Source organism: Triticum dicoccoides, chromosome 4B (assembly GCF_002162155.2).
Source record: "Triticum dicoccoides isolate Atlit2015 ecotype Zavitan chromosome 4B, WEW_v2.0, whole genome shotgun sequence".
Taxonomy (NCBI): Eukaryota; Viridiplantae; Streptophyta; class Magnoliopsida; order Poales; family Poaceae; genus Triticum; species Triticum dicoccoides.
Window position 1 is genome coordinate 643,267,550 of NC_041387.1, and position 24,281 is coordinate 643,291,830.

Sequence of the window (24,281 nt, forward strand, 5' to 3'; positions counted from 1 at the left end):
ACACATATTCATAGTGTGAATACCAAAAGATGTAAAGTTGATAACGATAGTCCCACATACTTGTGGTACTGCCGCCTTGGTCACATTGGTGTCAAGCGCATGAAGAAGCTCCATGCTGATGGACTTTTAGATTCTCTCGATTATGAATCATTTGACACATGTGAACCATGCCTCATAGGCAAAATGACCAAGACTCCGTTCTCTGGGCCCACTCGGTAATGCATCATCATAATGAGCTCAAAGTGACCAAGTGTCTGGTCACGGGATCATGCATTACGGTACGAGTAAAGTGACTTGCCGGTAACGAGATTGAACGAGGTATTGGGATACCGACGATCAAATCTCGGGCAAGTAACATACCGATTGACAAAGGGAATTGTATAAGGGGTTGCTTGAATCCTCGACATTGTGGTTCATCCGATGAGATCATCGAGGAGCATGTGGGAGCCAACATGGGTATCCAGATCCTGCTGTTGGTTATTGACCGGAGAGCCGTCTCGGTCATGTCTATGTGTCTCCCGAACCCGTAGGGTCTACACACTTAAGGTTCGGTGACGCTAGGGTTGTAGATATATTTGTATGCAGCAAAACGAAAGTTGTTCGGAGTCCCGGATGAGATCCCGAACGTCACGAGGAGTTCCAGAATGGTCCGGAGGTAAAGAATTACATATGGGAAGTCAAGTTTCGGCCATCGGGAAAGTTTCGGGGGTCACCGGTATTGTACCGGGACCACCAGAAGGGTCCCGGGGGTCCACCGGGTGGGGCCACCCCTCCCAGAGGGCCCCATGGGCTGAAGTGGGAGGGGAACCAGCCCCTGGTGGGCTGGTGCGCCCCCCCCCCTTGGCCCCCCCTGCGCCTAGGGTTGGGAACCCTAGGGGAGGGGGCGCCTCCACTTGCCATGGGGGGCAAGGCACCCCCTTGGCCGCTGCCCCCCCCCCCTAGGAGATCCCATCTCCTAGGGCTGGCGCCCCCCTGGGGACCCTATATATAGAGGGGGGAGGGAGGGCAGCCGCGCCCCTTGCACTTGGCGCCTCCCTTCCCCCTTGCTACACCTCTCCCTCCCGCAGACGCTTGGCGAAGCCCTGCCGGGATCCCTGCTGCATCCACCACCACGCCGTCGTGCTGCTGGATCTTCATCAACCTCTCCTTCCCCCTTGCTGGATCAAGAAGGAGGAGACGTCACGCTGACCGTACGTGTGTTGAACACGGAGGTGCCGTCCGTTCGGTGCTAGGATCTCCGGTGATTTGGATCACGACGAGTACGACTCCCTCAACCCCGTTCTCTTGAACGCTTCCGCTCGATCTACAAGGGTATGTAGATGCACTCCTCTCTCTCATTGCTAGATGAACTCATAGATTGATCATGGTGAAACCGTACGGAAATTTTTATTTTCTGCAACGTTCCCCAACAGACCTTCGGGTCCATAGTTATTAGCTAGATGGCTTCTTCTCTCTCTTTGATTCCCAATACAAAGTTCTCCATCCTCTTTTTGTAGATCTATTCGATGTAACTCTTTTTGTGGTGTGTTTGTCGAGATCTGATGAATTGTGGGTTTATGATCAAGTTTATCTATGAGAAATATTTGAATTTCCTCTTAATTCTTTTATGTGTGATTAAGTTATCTTTGCAAGTCTCTTCGAATTATCGGTTTAGTTTGGCCTACTAGATTGATCTTTCTTGCCATGGGAGAAGTGCTTAGCTTTGGGTTCAATCTTGTTGTGTCCTTTCCCAGTGACAGCAGGGGAAGCAAGGCACGTATTGTATTGTTGCCATCGAGGATAAAAAGGTGGGGTTTATATCACATTGCATGAGTTTATCCCTCTACATCATGTCATCTTTCTTAATGCATTACTCTGTTCTTCATGAACTTAATACTCTAGATGCATGCTGGATAGCGGTCGATGTGTGGAGTAATAGTAGTAGATGCAGAATCATTTCGGTCAACTTTTCACGGACGTGATGCCTATATACATGATCATGCCTAGATAATCTCATAATTATTCGCTTTTCTATCAATTGCTCAATAGTAATTTGTTCACACACCGTAATAATTATGCTATTTTGAGAGAAGCCACTAGTGAAACCTATGGCCTCCAGGTCTATCTCTTATCATATAAGCTTTCAATCTACTTTTATTTGCATCTTTACTTTTCCAATCTATATCATAAAATACCAAAAATATATTTATCCTATCATATTATCTCTGTCAGATCTCACTTTCGCAAGCGGCCTTGAAGGGATTGACAACCCCTTTATTGCGTTGGTTGCGAGTTCTTGTTTGTTTGTGTAGGTGCGTGGGACTTGTGAGGAGCCTCCTACTGGATTGATACCTTTGTTCTCAAAAACTGAGGGAAATACTTACGCTACTGTGCCGCATCACCCTTTCCTCTTCAAGGAAAACCAACGCAAGCTCAAGACGTAGCAGCGTCCGGTCTATTGACATGGGTCGGACTGATGGATCATCAAGATACAAGACGGAAGATTAACTCTCGTGTCCGGCGAGGACTCCCGTATGCGTGGATGGCAAGCATAGGAGTCCGAATATGTTATTCCTTTCTGTTAAACCGACTTTGTAAAGCCCTTGGCCCCTCAGGTGTCTATATAAACCGGAGGGTGGAGCGGAGGCAGGATCATCATAACACAACATTTCTAGGCTAGCTATTCTAGGGTTAGCCGAACCGATCTCGAGGTAGATCATCCCTTGTAACCTTGACACTCTCGAATATAATCAAGCAGGAGTAGGGTTTTACCTCCATCGAGAGGGCCCGAACATGGGTAAATATTGTGTCCCTTCTCCATAGTTACCATCTGTTCCCAGACGTACAGCTTGGCCCCCCTACCCGAGATCTGCAGGTTTTGACACCGACATTTGTGTTCATTGAGAGCTCTCCCGTATCGTCAACAAAGGGATCGATGGATCATCTCTTCGTCAACAATGATGTTGCGTCCAAGGAAATTTTTCTTCCTGGGCAAGTCTTTGAGTTCGGGAGCTTCGTGCTTCGTGCCAACTCGATCGGTCACCTGGAGAAGGTCGATAGTTACGCCCCCGGCCACCAGATCAGGTTTGGAAACCTAAACTACGTTGCTGACATCCGAGGAGACCTGGTCTTCGATGGGTTCCCGGCCTAGGCCGCCACTCTGTGTCCCCGCCGAGTATGCTCCTTGGATCCCCTGATAGATCACGTCCTGGGGTCGACACCTACACCCGCGTCATCCTTATATCCGGAGCAAGTCTTATTGTCCGAAGATGGGAGCGTGAGCCCCGCTGGACTCCTTACCTTTGTGGAACTTCCAACTAAAGACCGAGAAACAATCTTAGACTTGGCTCTGGGCAGCCACTCCGAACTGCCGAGGTCCGCACCTAGCAGGCCCGATCAAGCGCCCTATGCTGAGATCGGTCCGGTGGACTCGCAATTGTCGGATATACTTCCACTCTTGGATGAAGCATTGGGTTGGATGCGTTCTCTTGCCATCACAGAGCCTTTGCATCCGAACTATACCCAACTCAGATTGGGGGCTGAGAGTGGGGATTTTATGCCCCACCCACCACCCACTTAATAGCCACTGTCGAGGACTTAACCGACATCTTGGATTATGCGTCCGAAGACGTCGACGGTGCGACCAACGATGCCGACGCCGAGCCAAGCCAAATCCCACCTATCACAGGATGTTGGACGGCCACTTCAACCTACGATGTATACATGGTGGATACTCCTGACCAAAAAGACGACGAGGACCGAGGACAAGCCCGTCGATGAACCACCAAAGCGCTGACGCCAGCGGTGCCACTCACGATCGAATCGGGCAAAGGACAGTAATACCGACATCGAAAACAATGAGATTCCGGACGAGGCTGAAGACCCCATATACCCTGCCGAGCCCACATCCGAACAGGATGAGAGGGAAGAGGGGGAGTGTCGGTGTCAAAACCGGCGGATCTCGGGTAGGGAGTCCCGAACTGTGCGTCTAGGCGGATGGTAACAGGAGACAAGGGACACGATGTTTTTACCCAGGTTCGGGCCCTCTCGATGGAGGTAAAACCCTACTCCTGCTTGATTAATATTGATGATATGGGTAGTACAAGAGTTGATCTACCACGAGATCAGAGAGGCTAAACCCTAGAAGCTAGCCTATGGTATGATTGTTGTTCGTCCTACGGACTAAAACTCTCCGGTTTATATAGACAACGGAGAGGGCTAGGGTTACACAGAGTTGGTTACAATGGGAGGAGATCTTCATATCAAATCGCCAAGCTTGCCTTCCACGCCAAGGAAAGTCCTATCCGGACACGGGACGAAGTCTTCAATCTTGTATCTTCATAGTCCGGGAGTCCGGCCATCCGGACACCCCCTAATCCGGGACTCCCTCAGTAGCCCCTGAACCAGGCTTCAATGACGACAAGTCTGGCGCGCAAATTGTCTTCGGCATTGCAAGGCGGGTTCCTCCTCCAAATACTCCATAGAAGATGTTGAACACAAGGATATTGTCCGGCTCTTCAAAATAAGTTCCACATGCCACCGTAGAGAGAATAATATCTGCACAAATCTAATCTGCTGACGTAACTTCGCAGCATGACATCACGCCACGGCCAGGCCTTTATTTGAATCGTTTTACTGTTCCACCTGAGCGCGTTTAGCGAGGCGGTTTCCTTGGCACGTCTTGTCAAAGCAGAGATCGTGTCCCCTTATTCCGGGATTCTCATCAATACGGGCGTGGGTAACCCAACCGCGCCATTAACCGTGGCGCTTGGGAGATAAGCGAGTTTTATTAGGCTGGTGGGGGCTCATAGTCTCGGCCGCCCATATAAGGGGATAAGGATCCACCCTTTCCATTCACGCCTTCTCCCTCCCTTGCTTGTCCATCCGCGCACTCGAACTCCAGCGCCCAAGTCCGCACTTCCCACCTCGCCCTTTCTCCAATCATGTCCGGAGCGGGAGGTAGATGGATGGCCTCCTCCGTCACGGAGGGGCAAATCAAAAAGTTGAGGAAGGCCGGATACTTGTCCGACGACATCGCGCACCGGCTTCCCGAGGAGGGGCAACTCGTCCCCACCCCTAGGCCCCATGAGAGGGTTGTGTTTCTCCCCCATTTCCTCCGCGGCCTGGGCTTTTCGCTTCACCCGTTCGTCCGGGGGCTCATGTTCTACTACGGCCTGGACTTCCACAATCTGGGCCCGAACTTCATCCTCAACATTTCGGCGTTCATCGTCGTATGCGAGGCCTTCCTACGCATCCAACATCACTTTGGCCTATGGCTGAAGATCTTCAGCGTCAAGCCGAAGGTCGTGGGCAGACGTCAAGCGGAGTGCGGGGGCGCCATGGTGGGCAAGATAGCCAACGTCACATGGCTCGAGGGCGCCTTCGTAGAGACCATCAAAGGATGGCAATCGGGATGGTTCTATATCACTGAGCCGCGTGACCCTGAATGGGCAGCGGCCCCGAATTTTGATCCGGCATCCCCACTCGGCTCACATCTTGGAAGGAGATGGGCCTATTGTGGGGTCGTCCGGAAGAGGTGACCGGACTCCAAACCTGCGTCCAAGACCTGGTGAACAAGAAGGTTAAGCTCATCAACGTAGTCCAAGTCATGCTCTTCCGCCAGATTCTTCCGTGTCAACGACGGGCCTTCACCTTGTGGGAGTTCGACCCGGCCCAGCACCAGACTCTGTCCTGGCTTTTCGACACAAAGCATGAGGACGCTTGGAAGGTGCTATTCAAGAGCTCCGAGGTCTCCCCACCCGTCACCGAGGACCGCGGATTCTGCGCCAAGCGCCAAGCCACCGAAGTAAGCTCGCTTTTAGTCTTTCTCGGGACACTTGATTTTCATGGTTTGGTTCCATGCAGGATCTAAACTCCTGCTCCTTTGACAGGACTGGAAGAGGACATCCGGGAAGTTTGACTGCCCGGCCCCTTTGCCCGAAGGCCCAGCAGACGCGCGCTTGATGAAGCTGCTGGTTTCGGCACCTCACGTGGTGCCGGAGAAGAAGGCCAAGAAGAAGGCCACGGGGACCCGAAAGAGTTCCCGTCGCATGGTGGTGTCGGATTCATCGGCCGACAACCCCGAAGCACCCTCCACCTTTGAGGACGAGGAGGAGGAAGAAGAAGAAGAAGAAGCCTCTCCTCCTCCAGCGAGGGGAGGAAAGAAAAGGAAAGTCGCCCCAACTGGGGGGCCGGAGGGTCCAAGAAGGGGAGGACCCTTCTGCCGGACTACGCCTCTGATGCCAAAGACAACAGGGAGGAATGGCCATCCAGGGTCAAGCCCCTGGCAAAATCATAAGTATCCGAATACCAAAATAACTTATGGCGCTCCTCTGATGTATGGCACCTTCTAACGCTGAATTCAATTATGCAGTCCGCCCCGGGCTCAGCTCGGCGATTCGCCGAGCGGCTCCCTGGACTCGTCGGATGTGAATAGCGCTTCACTTCCGACGGCCTCCTCCCCTCTCTCTATAGACGACGCTGAGGTGGAGTCCCAAAAGGGGCTAAACCAGGAGGAGGTGGTACTGGAGGCACCACAAGGCGACCTCCCGGACTCCAGGCCCAAAGGGGGTAAAACCCCGGAGGGATCTAAGTCTGGCCCTGGGCCGGACACCGCTCCGGAACCAACAACGGTTCCAGAGACCAGCAGGCGGCGCCTTCGTAAGAAAGGCGTGCCTACGACGACGGCGGCCTTCGTCCAACCGGAGACACCGGACAATTTGCTGGAGGTGCTTAATGGCGCCTCCATCGACAAGGAGCACCGCACTATTATGAGTGCGGTGATTCAGAAGGTTCAGTCCGCCAAGAGTGGACTGACAGAAGCCTGTACCAGCCTGCTAACAGGCTTCGAGGTATGTAAAACATATAAAAATGTTACCGCATAGACAGTAGCCCCTGATGCTCAGTTCGGTGTTCAAAAAGAAAAGCCGAGCTGAGGATCTAAACAGATATACGCAGGTGTCTAACATAAATGTGTCAATATGGGAATGCAGGCTGCGCTGCTGACCTCTGCCGCACTGACTGCGGAGGTTGATACATTGAAGAAGAGCCTCGAGCGGTCCGAGAACGAGCTCGGTCGTGCCAAGAAGCAGCTCGAGGACAAGGAGGGTACGTAATACCTTATGTAAATGTATATAGAAATACCTGGTTGCAAATAATGACAGGACCAACGTGAATGTTGCAGGGACCACGACCGAGGTGGCGACCATGAAGGAGGCGGTGTCCAAGGCCGAAAACAATGCGGCCTTGGAGCGCACCAAGCGAGAGAAACAGGAGGCGCGGGTGGCAGAGGTGCGGCTAGAGCTCCAGGCTCTCATGGAGAAACACTAGAGTTTGGAGCGTGACTCGAAGACTCGAGAGTCCGAGCTTGCCTTGGCTCTTGAGAGTGCCAAAACCGCTAAGGCTGAAGCCCAGAAGGCCCTCCAGGAGATCGAGGCGATAAAGAAGATAGCGGCAGGTAAGGCATTCTTTATGCAAAGCAAGCATATAAAAGTGAATTATCTGTTACTTACCCGAAACCGGAGCTCTCCAGGAGCGTTCGCCAATCTGTCCCATAGTGTGTCTGATGCTGCCGCGTTCTACCGCGTCGAGGAGGGGAGCTCGACGGAAAAGGTGTTCTGGTCTCAGTATGCTGAGGTCGGACATCCGGTGCCCCTGAGCGACCAGCTGAAGCAGCTGGTCGAGCTCCACAAGGTGGGTGAACAGGCCATGAAGGGCCTCATAGTTCGGCTGTGGCCAGGAGAAGCCATGCCTGGGAGCTACTTCGGTCTGGTGCGGCGGCTGGTGGACGCTTGTCCCTGGATTGAAGTCATCAAGCGCTCCGTCTGTATTGAAGGTGCCCGTCGGGCCCTTGCCCATGCTAAAGTGCACTGGGGGAAGATGGACGCCGAGAAGCTTGTGACGGACCCGCCACCGCTGGGCAAGGAGTATCGCAAGACCGAGATGTATTATGAGGGCGTCCTGAAGGGTGCCCGCATTATAGCGGGTGAATGCTCCAAAGATGTGATTTTTTTAGTAGACTCGCATCTGTTATCCTGTGCGCTGAAAACTTTGTTCATATGCGCTAAGCAACGCTTGTTAATTTAAAATATTACCTTCTGTGCGGCCGTTTATCAAATCTGAGAGATGCAAGTCGTCGGCTTCTGCCCCCATGCCACGAGTGCTGGGGTATTCGGGATAAACCTGAGCGCTCTTGTTCCCATTCTTGGGTCCGTCTAGGGAGGCGCTCAGCACAACGAACAAGGCCATCGGGCTTATAGTGCTTTATCACTCTCACTTAGCCATAGAATTCTATAATTTTAAATTTCGGCGAAGCCCCTAGTATTCGGAAGACCGAGTTCGAGGCGCTATCCACACCTAGGCCGGATAAATCCGGCTCCTCGCTCGAAGCGGCATAAGTCTTTAAGGACTCGAAAAACCTCGCGAACAGCAACCGGTCTCTCGCATTATCATGACGGTCAGTTTTAGCTTTCTCTACTGAGGTGTTAACCCAGCTCAACTGGGGCACAATCGCAGTAGTTCTCCCAGCGCTACCTTAGCCAACATTGCGGAACATAAGGTACTAAAACATGGGAGCCGGGCAAACCCAACTATTGACCCAAGACATGATTCAGAGCCGATGCATATAGTGCTATAAGTTCGGGGTGCCGCACTCATGAGAGTGTTCGGTCTTCTCACACCGTGTTATGGGGTGTTGAAGCCCCTGGTGTATTGGCCTTACCAGACTGTACGGTTGCAAAATGTCATGACTGAACATATTTGTATAAAAATAGATGAATACAATAATAGATAAGAGCTATATATTGTTGGGGGCTGCTATGAAAGCAGAACGATACAAATAGTGCGGTAAGCAAGGGGTGGGATTATTTGACGTACCCCCCTCCAGGGGCAAGCTGTCAGACCTTTAAGTAAAACGGGTATTTAGCTCGTTATAGAGACCACCTGGACATTTGACGTGGCTTATGCTCTCCCTGGCTGTTGCATCGTGTGTTCGGTGAGTGTATTGCCGGACAGGCCTTCCGGATAGTTGGGTCCTGAAATAAATAATAATAATAAAAGGAAATAGCAGAATAGGTAGCCCCTAGTGCGGTTAAGCCGCATTCTGGGAGTGCCGTAGTTGTGCCCCTCCCCTTATGCCCATGGTATTTCCAAAGCGTAGTTATGTACGCGTGGTAATGCTATCGCCATCTGGCGAGGGCTGGGGTTGGGGCCGCACTGCTATGCTTGCTCGGAGCGTGCCAGCCGGTTTTGTTGTAGGTTACTTTGGGCGCGCTTGACGTTGTCCGGACGCTTAACACCCGGATTGGGGAATTGCCTTGATAGGCTACTTTGAACTTCCGCCACCAGGGCCGTCGTGTGCTCCTCTGTTCGAGGGAGCGTTCGGTGTTTCCATTTACCGTAATGACTCCGCGAGGGCCTGGCATCTTGAGCTTGAGATATGCGTAGTGCGGCACCGCATTGAATTTCGCGAATGCAGTTCGTCCGAGCAGGGCATGATAGCCACTGCGGAATGGGACTATGTCGAAGATTAACTCTTCGCTTCGGAAATTGTCCGGGGATCCGAAGACCACTTTGAGTGTAACCGAGCCTGTACAGGTGGCTTCTAACACCTGGTATGACTCCTTTAAAGCTTGTCTTTGTGGGTTTAATCCTTGAGGGATCTATACCCATTTTCCGCACTGTATCATGATAAAGCAGGTTCAGGCTGCTGCCGCCGTCCATGAGGACTCTAGTGAGGTGAAATCCGTTAATGATTGGGTCTAGGACCAATGCGGAGAATCCGCCGTGACGGATGCTAGTGGGGTGGTCCCTTCGATCAAAAGTGATCGGGCAGGAGGACCATGGGTTGAACTTTGGGGCGACCGGCTCCAACGCATAGACGCCCTTGAGAGCACGCTTCCGCTCACTTTTGGGGATATGGGTTGCGTATATCATGTTCACCGTCCGCACTTGCGGGGGAAGCCCTTCTGTCCTCTGTTGTTCGGCGGCTGGGGCCCCTCCTTGTCCTCGCTATGCAGCCCCTTGTCTCTGTTTTCGGCACTTAACTTGCCTGCCTGCTTGAACACCCAACAATCCCTGTTGGTGTGGTTGGCTGGTTGTTCGGGGGTGTCGTGTATCTGGCACGAGCGATCGAGTATCCGGTCTAAACTGGATGGGCCCGGAGGGTTTCTTTTGAATGGCTTCTTCCGCTGACCGGGTTTAGAGCCTCTGAATCCGGCATTAACTGCCGTATCCTCAGTGTTGTCGCTGTTAATGCGGCGCTTGTGCTTGTTGCGATGTGACCTGCTGTTGTTGTCCTTGGTATCCGAATTGCCAGGGCTCTTGGTTATGTTATTGCTACGAGCTAGACAGATGTCTTCTCCCACGCAAAAGCGGGTCATGAGTGTCATGAGGGCTGCCATAGATTTCGGCTTTTCCTGTCCTAGGTGCTGGGCAAGCCATTCGTCTCGGATGTTGTGCCTAAAGGCTGCAAGGGCCTCGGTGTTCGGACAGTCGACTATTTGATTTTTCTTGGTTAGGAACCGTGTCCAGAATTGTCTGGCCGATTCCTCTGGCTGCTAGATTATGTGGTTGAGGTCATTGGCGTCTGGTGGTCGCACATAAGTGCCCTGGAAGTTGTCAAGGAACGCGGATTCCAGGTCCTCCCAGCAACTAATTGACTCTGCTGGCAGGCTGTTAAGCCAATGCCGAGCTGGTCCTTTAAGCTTGAGCAGGAGATATTTGATGGCGTGTAGATCATCACCATAGGCCATGTGGATATGAAGGAGATAATCCTCGATCCATACCGCGGGATCTGTTGTGCCATCATATGATTCGATGTTTACGGGTTTAAAACCCTCGGGGATTTTATGATCCATTACCTCGTCTGTGAAGCATAGTGGGTGTGTGGCGCCCCTGTACTGGGCTATATCGCGACGCAACTCAGATGATCTTTGTCTTTTGTGTTCGGCCTGGCCATATTTATCATGTCCGGCGTGACGGTTATCGTTACGTGACGTGGGGCGCCCAAGCGATCTGTAGATCGATCTTGTTTGCCTTGCCTTATTCTCCAATATGTCTCGCAGGTATGTTGCGTCTCCCCGCACTCTGGTATTTTTTGAGCGGTGCCGGGGTGCGGCTTGGGTCGAGGGCCGAGGCCTCTCTGTCGTGGCCACGGGGTGGCCGATCGGGCGCATCGTACGCTGGTGATGTAGGTTTAATTGCTTCCTCCTCAAGTTGGGGTAGCAGCCTGCGCTTTGGGTAGCTCTTGGAGGGGCGTTCGAGTTTATACTCTTCGGCCACTAGGACTTCGGTCCATCTGTCGGCTAGCAAGTTTTGCTCAGCTCTAAGCTGCTGCTGTTTTTTCTTGAGGCTGCTTGTCGTGGCCATAAGCCTGCGTTTCAAACGCTCTTGTTCGACGGGATCCTCTGTCACGACGAATTCGTCGTCGTCGAGGCTTGCCTCGTCTTCGGAGGGAGGCATATAATTGTCGTCCTCGACCTCCCTGTCCTCAGCTCTCTCATGAGGGCTGGCTCCTTTGTTCTCCTGCGCTGAATCTCGCTGGAGGGGGTTGTCTTCGGCACTGTCCGGCGTGTTGTTATCTCCGGTGTCGGACTCGCTGTTTTTGCTTTGGCTGGATTTAGAGCGGCGTCGCTGACGTCGGCGCTTGGGTTGCTTCTTGGAGGGGTCGTCCTCCGTTTTTTCATCGCCATCCCCTGCTTTGGGGGTGTCCACCATGTATATGTCATATGACGAGGTGGATTTCAAGTGCCCTATAGGTGCTGGTTCTTGGTCGTCTCCTTCATTGGCGTCCATACCGTCGATGTCTTCGGAGTCGAAGTCGAGCATGTCGGTTAAATCGTCAACAATGGCTACGAAGTGGGTGGTGAGTGGGTTTCGTATTTCTTCGTTGTCCGCATCCCAACCATGCTGACCATAGTCCGGCCAGGGCTCTCCTGACAAAGAGAGAGACTTTAGTGAATTCAGGATATCGCCAAAAGGCGAGTGCTGAAAGACGTCCGTGGCTGTGAACTCCATGATCGGAGCCCAATCGGGTTCGATCGGAAGAGGTGCGGCAGATTCGGAGTTCGGAACGGAGTCCGGCACCCTGGAGTCATAGGCCTCGCAAAGGACAGGGCTGGTGTTCGGCTCTATCGCCGTAGAGATTGCGGCTCCTGGGGCGGCGTCCAACCGTCCGTCCCCAATTGGCGCAGTCGGCTCCGAGCTAATGGTCGGAGCGGGCGCCTGAGCGACGCTCTGGGCATTGTCCGGCGGCAGAGCTAAATCATGCCCCTCGTGACAGTGCGGCGTGCTCGGCCGTGGCTCGAATCTGTCGAAGATCAAGTCCCCGCGGATGTCGGTCATGTAGTTCAAACTTCCAAACCTGACCTGATGGCCAGGGGCGTAGCTTTCGATCTTCTCCAGATGGCCAAGCGAATTGGCCCACAGTGCGAAGCCGCCGAATACGAAGATCTGTCCCGGGAGAAAAGTCTCACCCTGGACCGCGTCGTGGTTGATGATCGAAGAAGCCATCGGGCCTAAAGGTGACGACACAGAGGAACTCTCAATGAAAGCACCAATGTCGATGTCAAAACCGGCGGATCTCGGGTAGGGGGTCCCGAACTGTGCGTCTAGGCGGATGGTAACAGGAGACAAGGGACACGATGTTTTTACCCAGGTTCGGGCCCTCTCGATGGAGGTAAAACCCTACTCCTGCTTGATTAATATTGATGATATGGGTAGTACAAGAGTTGATCTACCACGAGATCAGAGAGGCTAAACCCTAGAAGCTAGCCTATGGTATGATTGTTGTTCGTCCTACGGACTAAAACTCTCTGGTTTATATAGACACCGGAGAGGGCTAGGGTTACACAGAGTCGGTTACAATGGGAGGAGATCTTCATATCAAATTGCCAAGCTTGCCTTCCACGCCAAGGAAAGTCCTATCCGGGCACGGGACGAAGTCTTCAATCTTGTATCTTCATAGTCCGGGAGTCTAGCCAAAGGTCATAGTCCGGCCATCCGGACACCCCCTAATCCGGGACTCCCTCAGGGAGCATAGCCCTGAACGAACCGATCCTGGAGATGTGGAGGATGACAATTATATGCCAGAATCCGAGGAGGAGGTTAGCCTCGGTGAGGAAGATTTTATTATCCTAGAGGAACCCCTAGACCAAGAAATCTTCAGGTAACAGCTCATTGCTACAGCCCGGAGCCTGAAGAAGCTACATCGGCTTAAAGCCGAACAAGATACGCTTAATGAGAGATGGACTAAGATCCTAGCCGCTGAATAATACGGCCAAGAGCGACCTGTTAAAAGTTACCCAAAGCGCAAGCTGCTGCCTCAATTCGACGATGAAGCCATTGAGCCAATACCGTCAAAATACAATCAGGCAGATCAACCAGACCGACCACCCCGCGGACAGAATAAAGCGACATATGAAGCCGAACACCAGCCCGCACCTCCTCGCCGAGGAGGCAAGGAGACAACATCTACAGGATATACGTACGACCTACAACATGACCTATCCAACAAAGCTGGCCAGACTAGATCAATCTACGGATCAAGGGGTCGCGCCCCAGCGCGAGACAGTGGCTATGAAGCCCGGCGTGACGGTCATTATTATGTTCGGGATTAGAACCGAACTCAGATGTCAGCCAATCTCCCCCATGACATTGCGCGATATAGAGGGGCTGCACACCCCCTATACTTCACCGATGAGGTCATGGAGCATCAATTTCCAAAAAGGTTTAAACCCTTAAACATCGAACAGTATGACGGGACGAGGATACAACCGTCTGGATTGAAGACTTTCTTTTCCATATCCACATGGCTTGAGGAGACGATCTCCACGCCATTAAATACCTTCCTTTAAAACTGAAAGGACCAGCACGGCACTGGCTAAACAGCCTTCCAGAAAACTCCATTGGAACCTGGGATGACTTGGAGGACGCTTTTAGGGTCAACTTTCAAGGCACTTATGTCCGGCCACCGGATGTCGATGACTTGAGTCACATAATTCAGCAACCAGGTGAATCAGTCCGCAAACTTTGGAATCGGTTCTTAACTAAAAAGAACCAGATTGTAGAATGTCCGGACGCCGAAACCTTAGCGGCCTTTAAGCACAACGTCCGTGATGAATGGCTCGCCCGACACCTTGGGCAAGAAAAGCCGAGGACCATGGCAGCCTTAACGACACTCATGACCCATTTCTGTGCGGGCGAAGACAACTGGTTGGCTCGTAGAAGCAACAGTTTGGGCGACCCTGGCACTTCAGCAGTGCAGGATGGCAATGGTAAGCCTCGCCGCAATAAAAAATGTCGGAACAAGAAAAACGACGCAGACGATACGGCCGTCAATGCCAGATTCCGTGGCCCTAAATCCGGTCAGCAGAAGAAACCTTTTAAAGGCAACAAAGATGGGCCATCTAGCTTGGATAAAATTCTTGAGAGACCCTGCCAGATTCATGGTACATCTGGTAAGCCTGCGAATCACACCAACAAGAACTGTTGGGTTTTCAAACAGGCCGGTAAAATAAACACCGAACACAAGGGAGGGGAACCCCCAAGCAAAGACGATGATGAGCCCCTTCAGCCGAACACCGGGGGTCAGAAACGGTTTCCCCCCGAGGTGAAGACAGTCAACATGATCTATGTCACTCACATCCCCAAGAGGGAGCGCAAGCGCGCTTCGGGACGTCTACGCTGTCGAGTCTGTCGCCCCCAAGATCAACCCATGGTCATCTTGTCTGATCACCTTTGATCGCAGAGACCATCCAACCAGTATCCGTCATGGAGGCTCGTCCGCCCTAGTTCTCGACCCAATTATTGATGGATACCACCTCACTAGAGTCCTTATGGACGGAGGAAGCAGTCTCAACTTGATCTATCAAGATACTGTTCAGAAGATGGGCATTGACCCCTCATGAATCAAGCCCAACAACACTACTTTTAAAGGAGTAATACCAGGCGTGGAAGCCAAGTGCACAGGCTCGCTAACACTGGAAGTAGTATTCGGCTCCCCAGATAATTTCCGCAGTGAAGAATTAATCTTCGATATCGTCCCTTCTCGCTCGGACGAACTGCTTTCGCCCGCTTCAATGCGGTCCCACACTATGCTTACTTAAAGCTCAAAATGCCGGGACCCCGTGGCATCATCACAATTAATCTTAATACGGAGCGCTCCCTCCGTACCGAGGAGCACACCACGGCCCTTGCAGCCGAAGTATACAACGGCCTTATCAAGCCGAATACATCGGCAAATAAAGCCAATAACATATCTAAACGAGTCCGGCCCAGCAATAGAGCAATGGGACCAGACCTCGATTAGCAGTTCAGCCTCTGACGACTCCCCCACCAGGTTCCGGTTTGTGTACCGCGCGTACATAATTACGCTGAAAAGATGGCATATATTTGAAAACGAGGCAGCGCGCAGACACGTCGACGGCATTATTCCAATGGATGAAGACCTACTAACAAACTATGCACTAAAATGTCAAAAAAGGATCGAAATGCGGAGTATCTATAGTGTCACGTACACATCACGAAATGTCAGGAGTATTACTTGATTTTCGGATAGCATACATGGAATTGCAATTAAAAAAATAGCTTGAGCTACCGGTCCATGTATTATTTTTCATCCATTATATACATGGTTATGAGATCCATTATATATTAAAAACAGATTTCCTATTTCACATCTAGATGTGAAATAGATATCTCACATCTAATTTCCTAGCCACATAATCAGACATTAAGATTAGTATTTCTTTGTTTTTTTATTGATTGATCTTGTTCCTGTATGCATCACTCACGCCGGGCATCATGGCAGTAGGCCGTTGTCTATCAATTGATGTTGCTCCTCCTACGTTGCCTCCTTGTTGGCTGTTGTGGCCACACGTGAACTTTTTTTCAATCTTTTTTTTTGTGTTTTTTCTTGTTCAAATTCGTAAAAAAAAAAAAGAATCATGATTTTTTTATTTTTTTTCACCTTTTCACTTTTCCTTTTAAAATTTTCATGCTTTTCCCCATTGCTATTAGTTGACTGTCCACCATTAAACAAGGTTTGTATTTTTTGTCCAAGTTGCAAGTCTAACCTCAACTTGCAATGGGGGTCAATCTTCTTTTGTCATAGTTACAACCCCACCTTCGACCCATAACTGGACTTCGGCATTTTTTGTCTCAGTTGCAAGTTCATCCTCGAATTACAACTGGGCTTGAAACTTTTTTTGTCCCAGTTTTAAGTTCAGACCCAACTTATTTTTGTCCCAATTGCAAGTTCACCCTCAAGTCGCAACTGATCTTGTTTAGTCTCAATTGCAAGTCCACCCTCGACTCGCAAGTGTATTTTGTCCTAGTTCCAAGTCCACCGTCAACTCACATCTGGACTCGACCTTTTTTTTCTCAGTTGATAGCCCAACCTTGATTTACAACTAGGGTCAACATTTTTTTTGATTTGCAAGTCCACCGCCGACTCGCAACTGGGCCCATTTTTTTTGTCCCAGATGCTAGTCCACCCTTGACTCGCAATCGGGGGTTGACCTCTTTTTGTCCCAGCTGCAAGTCCACTCACGACTCGCAACTGGGCCCAATCTTTTTTGTCTCAGTTGCAAGTCCACCCTTGACTCGCAACTAGGGGTGGACCTTTTTTTGTCACAGCTGCAAGTTCACTCTCGACTCGCAACTGGGTCTAACTTTTTTTGTCCTAGTTGCAAGTCCACCCTCCACTCGCAATAGGGGCACGGTCTTTTTTTGTCCCAGTTGCAAGTTCACCCTTGACTCGCAATTGGGCCCTGATCTTTTTTTCCCAGTTGCAACGCCACCATTGACTCGCAACTACGGCCCGATCTTCTTTTTCAGTTGTAAGCCCATCCTCAACTCGCAACCTGGGTCTGACTTTCTTTTATGTCCCAATTTTGCAAGTTCATCATCAACTCGTAACTGTGGTATGACTTTTTTTGTCCGAGTTGCGACACAGTGGGCTCGTGATTTTTTTGTGGCACGAAACAAATAAAAAATGCATGAACATTTTTTAATTGTTTCAATTATTTTTTGAAATGGCACAAAGAAATATTTGTGTACGTACAAGCTAGCTACAAGCAGCCTGATCGATTCTTTACTAGTACTAGTTGCTCAATCTAGCCAAGCAATCAATTTGATCGATTCCAGCCCGTAGCAGCTCACCTACACATGCGACACAGGAAATGATTGGATCGCCACAACCACAACGCGGGACTGTGGCCAACAAGCACGTCAACGAAAAATGCGTAAGAGGCTGTAATTTTGATGATGATGAGTACACATCCAACAAACGGAAAAGACAATGAAAAAAGTAAGGTGATGCTGACATCATACTCAGATGTGAGATATTATCTCACATCTAGATGTGATATAGACGAACCCTATTAAAAAAAGATGTCATCTGTGCACATCCACATGAATAATCCAAGCAAAACACTGAGCTACTATTGGTGAAAAGATGGGATATATTCGAAAACGAGACATCGCGCAGAGTGAGCGCGCAGACACGCTAACAGTACTATTCCGATCGATGCAGACCTACTAACAAACCGTGGAATAAATGTCAGAGAAGGAAAGAAAATGCAGACAGGCCTCTGCAGTGTTACGTACTGCACATCGAAAATCAGCGTAGGCATATTCTCTGGCCACAAGCACGCATACGCACATGGCTAATGGGCGTGTTGCATCACTAACGCATGGCCTTTGGATTCTGATCCCTTTCGGGCCGAACCTTCTTCCTCGCCGGCCGGGGAGATCACATCCACATATTTTAAGGCCAATGTCCGGACTGAAAAAAATGAAGGAATTGTGCAGCATATGGTGCAATGAGACCGGGACTTTGGTAGAGAGTTGAAAACGCGCATGCGCCTGCGCCTATAAATAGTCCTACCCAGTCGCAACCAACACACACACACACCAAGAGATCGAGAAACCAATCGAGAGTGCAGCCTGACGCAAGCTATATACTCCAGTTAGCTCACAGACCATCATCACGGTCATGGGGTGCAATAGTAGTCTGGCCATGGTCTCCATCCTGCAGCTGTGCTTGATCATCGGTGCCGCCGCCGCTGGCCCGAGCAAGATGGTGAGGCTGGTGCCGGCGATGTACGTGTTCGGGGACTCCACGCTGGACGTGGGCAACAACAACTACCTGCCGGGGCCGAACGTGCCCAGGGCCAACACGCCCCTCAACGGCGTCGACTTCCCCGGCGGCGCCCGGGCGACGGGGCGGTTCAGCAACGGCTACCACGTTGCCGACTTCATCGGTACGTATCTAAGCCATCGATCGTACATATATCAATTCAAGATGCGTCGATGGTCGTGTAACGTGCAACCATGTATTCAGCAATGAGACTGGGACTGAAGGAGAGCCCGCCGGCGTACCTGTCGCTCGCGCCACGCCCCACCGCCCTGCTCCTCAGCGCTCTCGCCACAGGCGTGAGCTATGCTTCTGCCGGAGCAGGCATCCTGGACTCAACCGTAAGTTCATTTTGGTCCATCTTTTGCACGTGCATGCTACCTACCATCCACCACGAGTTCCACACGCACGAATGGAGATAAGTGAACAAAGCTAATAATGCATTGCGTGCGTGCATGCATGCAGAACGCGGGGAACAATATCCCACTGTCGAAGCAGGTGCGGTACATGGAGTCAACCAAGGCCGCCATGGAGGCCAGGGTGGGCAAAGCCGCGGCGCGCCTCCTGCTCTCGAGGTCCTTCTTCCTCTTCAGCGTCGGCAGCAACGACATCTCCGTGTTCGCGGCCGCGCCGGGCGACGTCGCCGCGCTCTACGCCAAACTCATCTCCGGCTACTCCGCGGCCATCACGGACCTGTACGGCATGGGCGCGAGGAAGCTCGGGATCATCAACGTGGGGCTTCTGGGCTGCGTGCCGGTGGCGCGGGCGCTCAGCGCGACTGGCGCGTGCAACGACGGGCTCAACCAGCTGTCGGCCGGCTTCAACGACAAGCTCAGGTCCCTCATGGCCGGCCTCGCCGCCCGGCTGCCGGACCTCGACTACTCCCTCGCCGACAACTACAACCTCTCGCAAGTCACCTTCGCCAACCCGGCGGCATCCGGTACGTACTCCGTACCTCTTGCTGCCTTTCCATGGGAGATACGGATGGGTACTTGATTTTTGCAAATACCGAACTTGAACTTCTCGAAGGAAATTAAACTCTTAATGATGAGCAGTTCGTAGTAGCCGGCGCTTGTATTAACCCGTGATTTGATTTGATGGTGCAGGGTACGTGAGCATAGACAGCGCGTGCTGCGGGAGCGGGAGGATGGGGGCGGAGAGCGACTGCCTGCCTAACTCGACGACGTGTGCCGACCACGACCGCTTCGTCTTCTGGGACCGCGGGCATCCCTCGCAGCGCGCCGGAGAGCTCAGCGCCGCCGCCTACTTCGACGGAGCGGCAGGGTTCACCGCGCCCATCAGCTTCGACCAGCTAGCTGGCCCAGAAGATTTAGCTAGCTAGCTAGGTCCGCACTCCACAAGCGCGCATGCTCCTCTACTCGTGCACGTCGCGTTCATCTACTTATTTTTTACAGATGTATACAGTATAAAAGCTACTGGTAGAATAATAATTAGCCGTGCAACAGAGTAATTCAGAGTGTCTGAATGCGAAATGTATGTGCAAGCATAGTTGTGATGTTTCGCAGGAAATAGAGTCAATTTAGCTACAAAAGTCACTTTAGTGCTGAAACTTGTGACATACATTGAACGGGTGCTAGAGCTTGGCTTTGGTGTGCATATACGGTGCAAATTACGTTTGCATAAGAAAACAGTGCCGACGAGGTCCGCAAGCATGGCACGGGGCCCATTGTCAGCGACTAGATGATGGAGCCAGGTGTGTGGCCCTTTATTTTGGAGAGCAAAAAACCCAAATATTTTTTCTCGGAAAACCCCTGTCACAGTACACAGAGAACTAATAAAACGAAAAATGCGACCTGGTGGGATCGAACCTGGTACAAGCAAGTTGCAGCAACACAGTGCCAGCTACTCCACACAATGCCTCACTTGATGTATAAACATGTACTCCCTCCGTTCGGAATTACTTGTCTCGGAAATGGATGTATCTAGAACTAAAATACATCTAGATACATCCATTTCTACGATGAATAATTCCGAACGGAGGAAGTAGACGCTAACTGGCCTTAAATGGGCTATACTTAGTGCGGCGCATTTACCACAAGTTAGTTTTTTTTAAAGATATTTCAAGAACGTATGTACAAGTAATAAAAATATTTTTCAAATTATCCCATGTTATAAATGTTATACATAGAAACGACAATTAGTTAGTAAATAAAAACAAATACATGCGTACATTATATTAAAATTGTTATGTGAAGAAAGACTTTTAAAATGTTTATGAATATGAATATTTATACACACTCAAGGATCATATTTAAATTATACAAAATATTCAATAAAAAATTCTAAATTAAACAATATAGGAGTAGATACCTAACTTCTCGAAGGAAATTAGACTGTTAATGATGAGCAGTTCGTAGCAGCCAGGACTCGTATTAATCCCGTGATTTGATTTGATTTGATGGTGCAGGGTACGTGAGCATAGACAACGCGTGCTGCGGCAGCGGGAGGATGGGGGCGGAGACCGACTGCCTGCCTAACTCCACCACGTGCGCCGACCACGACCGCTTCGTCTTCTGGGACCGCGGGCATGTCACGGGCCTCTCGTGATCTAGAGATGGAAGGATTTGGGAGGGAGCTAGAGGAAGAAGGGAAGGAAGGGGATCTGAGATTAATCGAGGAAGAACAGCTTCTCTCGCCTGGTTCTAGTTCCACATATTTTCTGATGACTCTCTCCACGGGCGCAGCCGTACTTAACACACCCTTGCAGCACGCAGGCCACACCAACCACACTGGCCCCAGGCCCACTAGTCAGCCAGCGCACACACACAACCTACTTTACCTCTAGCTCATGGCCAGCTTCCATCTCGTCCACGCTGGCGGGTGGGATAGCTTTGCCAGCCGTGACACTCTCCCCCTCTTGGGTCCGGCTTGTCCCCAAGGTGGCGACGCTGGGAACCGCTGCTGGAGGTTGATCAGGTCCTCCCACTTAGACAGCGAGTCAGGAAGAAGGCTCCATTGCACTCGGACATGAGCACGCTCACCTCCGGCCACACGCACCGTCTTGCGAGGATCTTCTCCGGTGTGTGTTCAGCCTGCAGGAGAGAGTTATCAGGGGGAAGTTCAGAGCTCACCGGCACCATTGCGCCCTCGGCCTTCTTCAGCTGTGAGACATGCACGACAGGGTGGATCTTGCTCCCGTCAGGAAGTTGCAGCTTATACGCAACAGCCCCAACACGCGCCAGGATGCGGTACGGCCCATAGTAGCGGAACGCCAGTTTCTGGTGAGGGCGTTGTGCGACGGAGGTCTGGATGAAGGGTTGTATTTCAGAAGGACCGCGTCACCGACGGAAAACTCCTGATCAGTCCGTTTATAGTTAGCATGTATCTTCATCAGATCTTGGGCGCGTTTGAGCTGTTGTTGCAAGTGCTCTAGCATGACCTCCTGCTACGTCTTGAGCTTGCGTTGGTTTCCTCAAAGAGGAGAGGGTGATGCAGCAAGTGTAGCGTAAGTATTTTCCTTAGTTTTTGAGAACCAAGGTATCAATCCAGTAGGAGGCTCCTCAACAAGTCTCACGCGCCTACACAAACAAATAAAGAACTCGCAACCAACGCGATAAAGGGGTTGTCAATCCCTTCACAGCCACTTGCAAAAATGAGATCTGATAGAGATAGTATGATAAGATAAATATATTTTTGGTATTTTATAATATAGATGCAGAAAATAAAAATGCAAATAAAAGTAGATTGAAAGCAAATATGATAAGAGATAGACCGGAGGGCCATAGGTTTCACTAGAGGCTTCTCTCAAGAGCATAAGTATTATGGTGGGTGAACAAATTATTGTCGAGCAATTGATAGAAAAGCGAATAATTATGATTATCTAGGCATGATCATGTATATAGGCATCACATCCATAACAAGTAGACCGACTCCTGCCTGCATCTACTACTATTACTCCACACATCAACCGCTATCCAGCATGCATCTAGAGTATTAAGTTCATAAGAACAGAGTAACGCATTAAGCAAGATGACATGATGTAGAGGGATAAACTCAAGCAATATGATATAAACCCCATCTTGTTATCCTCGATGGCAACAATACAATACGTGTCTTGCAACCCTTTCTGTCACTGGGTAAGAACACCGCAAGATTGAACCCAAAGCTAAGCATTTCTCCCATGGCAAGAAAGATCAATCTAGTAGGCCAAACCAAACTGATAATTCGAAGAGACTTGCAAAGATAACTCAATCATACATAAAAGAATTCAGAGAAGATTCAATTATTATTCATAGATAAATCTGATCATAAACCCACAATTCATCGGATCTCGACAAACACACCACAAAAAGAGATTACATCGAATAGATCTCCACAAGAGAGGGGGAGAACATTGTATTGAGATCCAAAAAGAGAGAAGAAGCCATCTAGCTAATAACTATGGACCCGTAGGTCTGTGGTAAACTACTCACAACTCCTAAGAGAGGCAAGGATGTTGATGTAGAGGCCCTCCGTGGTCGATTCCCCCTCCGGCAGAGTGCCGACGAAGGCTCCAAGATGGGATCTCGCGGATACAGAAGGTTCCGGTGGTGGAAATTGTGTTTCGTGGTGCCCCTGGATGTTTTCGGGGTACGTAGGCTTATATAGGAGGAAGAAGTACGTCGGTGGACACCCGAGGGGCCCACGAGATAGGGGGCGCGCTCTACAGGGGGGCGCCCTCCTATCTCGTGGGAGCCTCGGCTGCTTCTTGACTTGCACTCCAAGTCCTCTAGATCACGTTCGTTCCAAAAATCACGCTCCCGAAGGTTTCATTCCGTTTGGACTCCGTTTGATATTCCTTTTCTTCGAAATACTGAAATAGGCAAAAAAAACAGCAATACGGGCTGGGCCTCTGGTTAGTAGGTTAGTCCCGAAAAAATATAAATGTGTAAAATAAAGCCCATAAACATCCAAAAGGGGTAATATAATAGCATGGAACAATCAAAAATTATAGATACGTTGGAGACGTATCACCTCCCGCTCGCGCAACCATGCTGCCAGGTCCGGCACTGTGCATTCCTCCACTTGCGACACTCCAAATTCTCGAGGCAAGTGGTCGTAGATTACCTCAAAGGGTCTCCTCCCCAACGCAGAGTGGTACGAGGTGTTGTACCAGTACTCAGCGAGCGCCAGCCATTTTGCCCAATTGCCGGGGCAGGAGTGCACGGCGCATCGAAGGTAGGCCTCGAGACATTGATTGACCCTCTCGTTCTGGCCATCTGTCTGTGGGTGGTATGATGAGCTAAGTCTGAGTTGAGTTCGACAAAGCCTGAACAGTTCTTGCCAAACGTTGCTCGTGAAGATGCGATCCCTGTCAGAAATAATTGCCAGTGGGAGCCCGTGCAGGCGATAAATCTCCTTCAGGAACACTTTTGCAATCTGGAGCGCCGTGAATGGATGTGTCAAAGGAGGGAAATGGGCATATTTGGAGAATTTGTTGACAACCACCAATAGTGTGTCATATCCCCTAAACGTGGCAAGCCTTCAATAAAGTCCAGTGAGACGACAGACAAAGGCTTCTGAGGTATGGGTAAAGGTTGCAGGAGCCCCGCTGGCGACACCCGCTCGGTCTTGGCTTGTTGACAGACCATACACTCTCTGACCAAAGTCTTCACTTGTTGCTTCATGCCGCTCCATGCAAATAGGTTTTTTATTCTGTTGTATGTTGCGTGGAAACCTGAGTGTCCGCCTGTGGCACTTGCATGCAGCACTCGGATGAGGTGGTGTTGTGTTGTTGGGTCATCGCCAATCCACACTCTTCCACGGAACCGGAGCACACCATCTTGGAGAGTAAACTCTGGTTCACACTGCGGGTCCACGACAATCCTGGTCATGCGTTGCTTGACATTTTCATCTTGTTGGTAGCTGCGCCTGATGGCATCAAGCCAAGATGGTTTGCACACTGATATAGCAGCAATTTCAGCCCCTTCCCCATGGTCCTTGTGCGACAGTGCATCAGCCACACGGTTGGAGTGACCAGCCTTGTATTGGATCACAAATTGCAGCCCGACCAGCTTAGTGAATGCTCGCTGCTATATCGGTGTGTTGAGCCGCTGGTCTGTAAGGTTCAGCAAGCTCTTCTGATCTGTGTGCACCACAAATTTAGTGTGCCGTAGATAGGGACGCCAGTGGTCGACTGCGAGAAGAAGGGCTAAGCATTCCTTCT

At 50.7% G+C, this 24,281-nt stretch overlaps 1 protein-coding gene across 1 annotated transcript; it reads left to right on the forward strand.

Annotated features, from left to right (window-relative positions):
- Positions 1–17,899: 17,899 nt before the first annotated feature.
- On the forward strand, positions 17,900–19,672 carry LOC119291976 (GDSL esterase/lipase At5g55050-like). The gene is made up of 4 exons (XM_037570785.1): positions 17,900–18,242; positions 18,323–18,456; positions 18,581–19,055; positions 19,222–19,672. The coding sequence occupies exons 1-4, from the start codon at positions 17,975–17,977 to the stop codon at positions 19,455–19,457; spliced, it is 1,113 nt and encodes a 370-aa protein (XP_037426682.1). The 5' UTR covers positions 17,900–17,974; the 3' UTR covers positions 19,458–19,672.
- The last annotated feature ends 4,609 nt before the right edge of the window (positions 19,673–24,281 follow it).

Coding starts and splice junctions, on each gene's coding strand:
- LOC119291976 (XM_037570785.1), top strand. CDS start 17,975: ATGGGGTGCAATAGTAGTCTGGCCATGGTCTCCATCCTGCAGCTGTGC. Junction 18,457..18,580: donor CAGGCATCCTGGACTCAACC/GTAAGTTCATTT, acceptor GCATGCATGCAG/AACGCGGGGAACAATATCCC. Junction 19,056..19,221: donor CGCCAACCCGGCGGCATCCG/GTACGTACTCCG, acceptor TTGATGGTGCAG/GGTACGTGAGCATAGACAGC.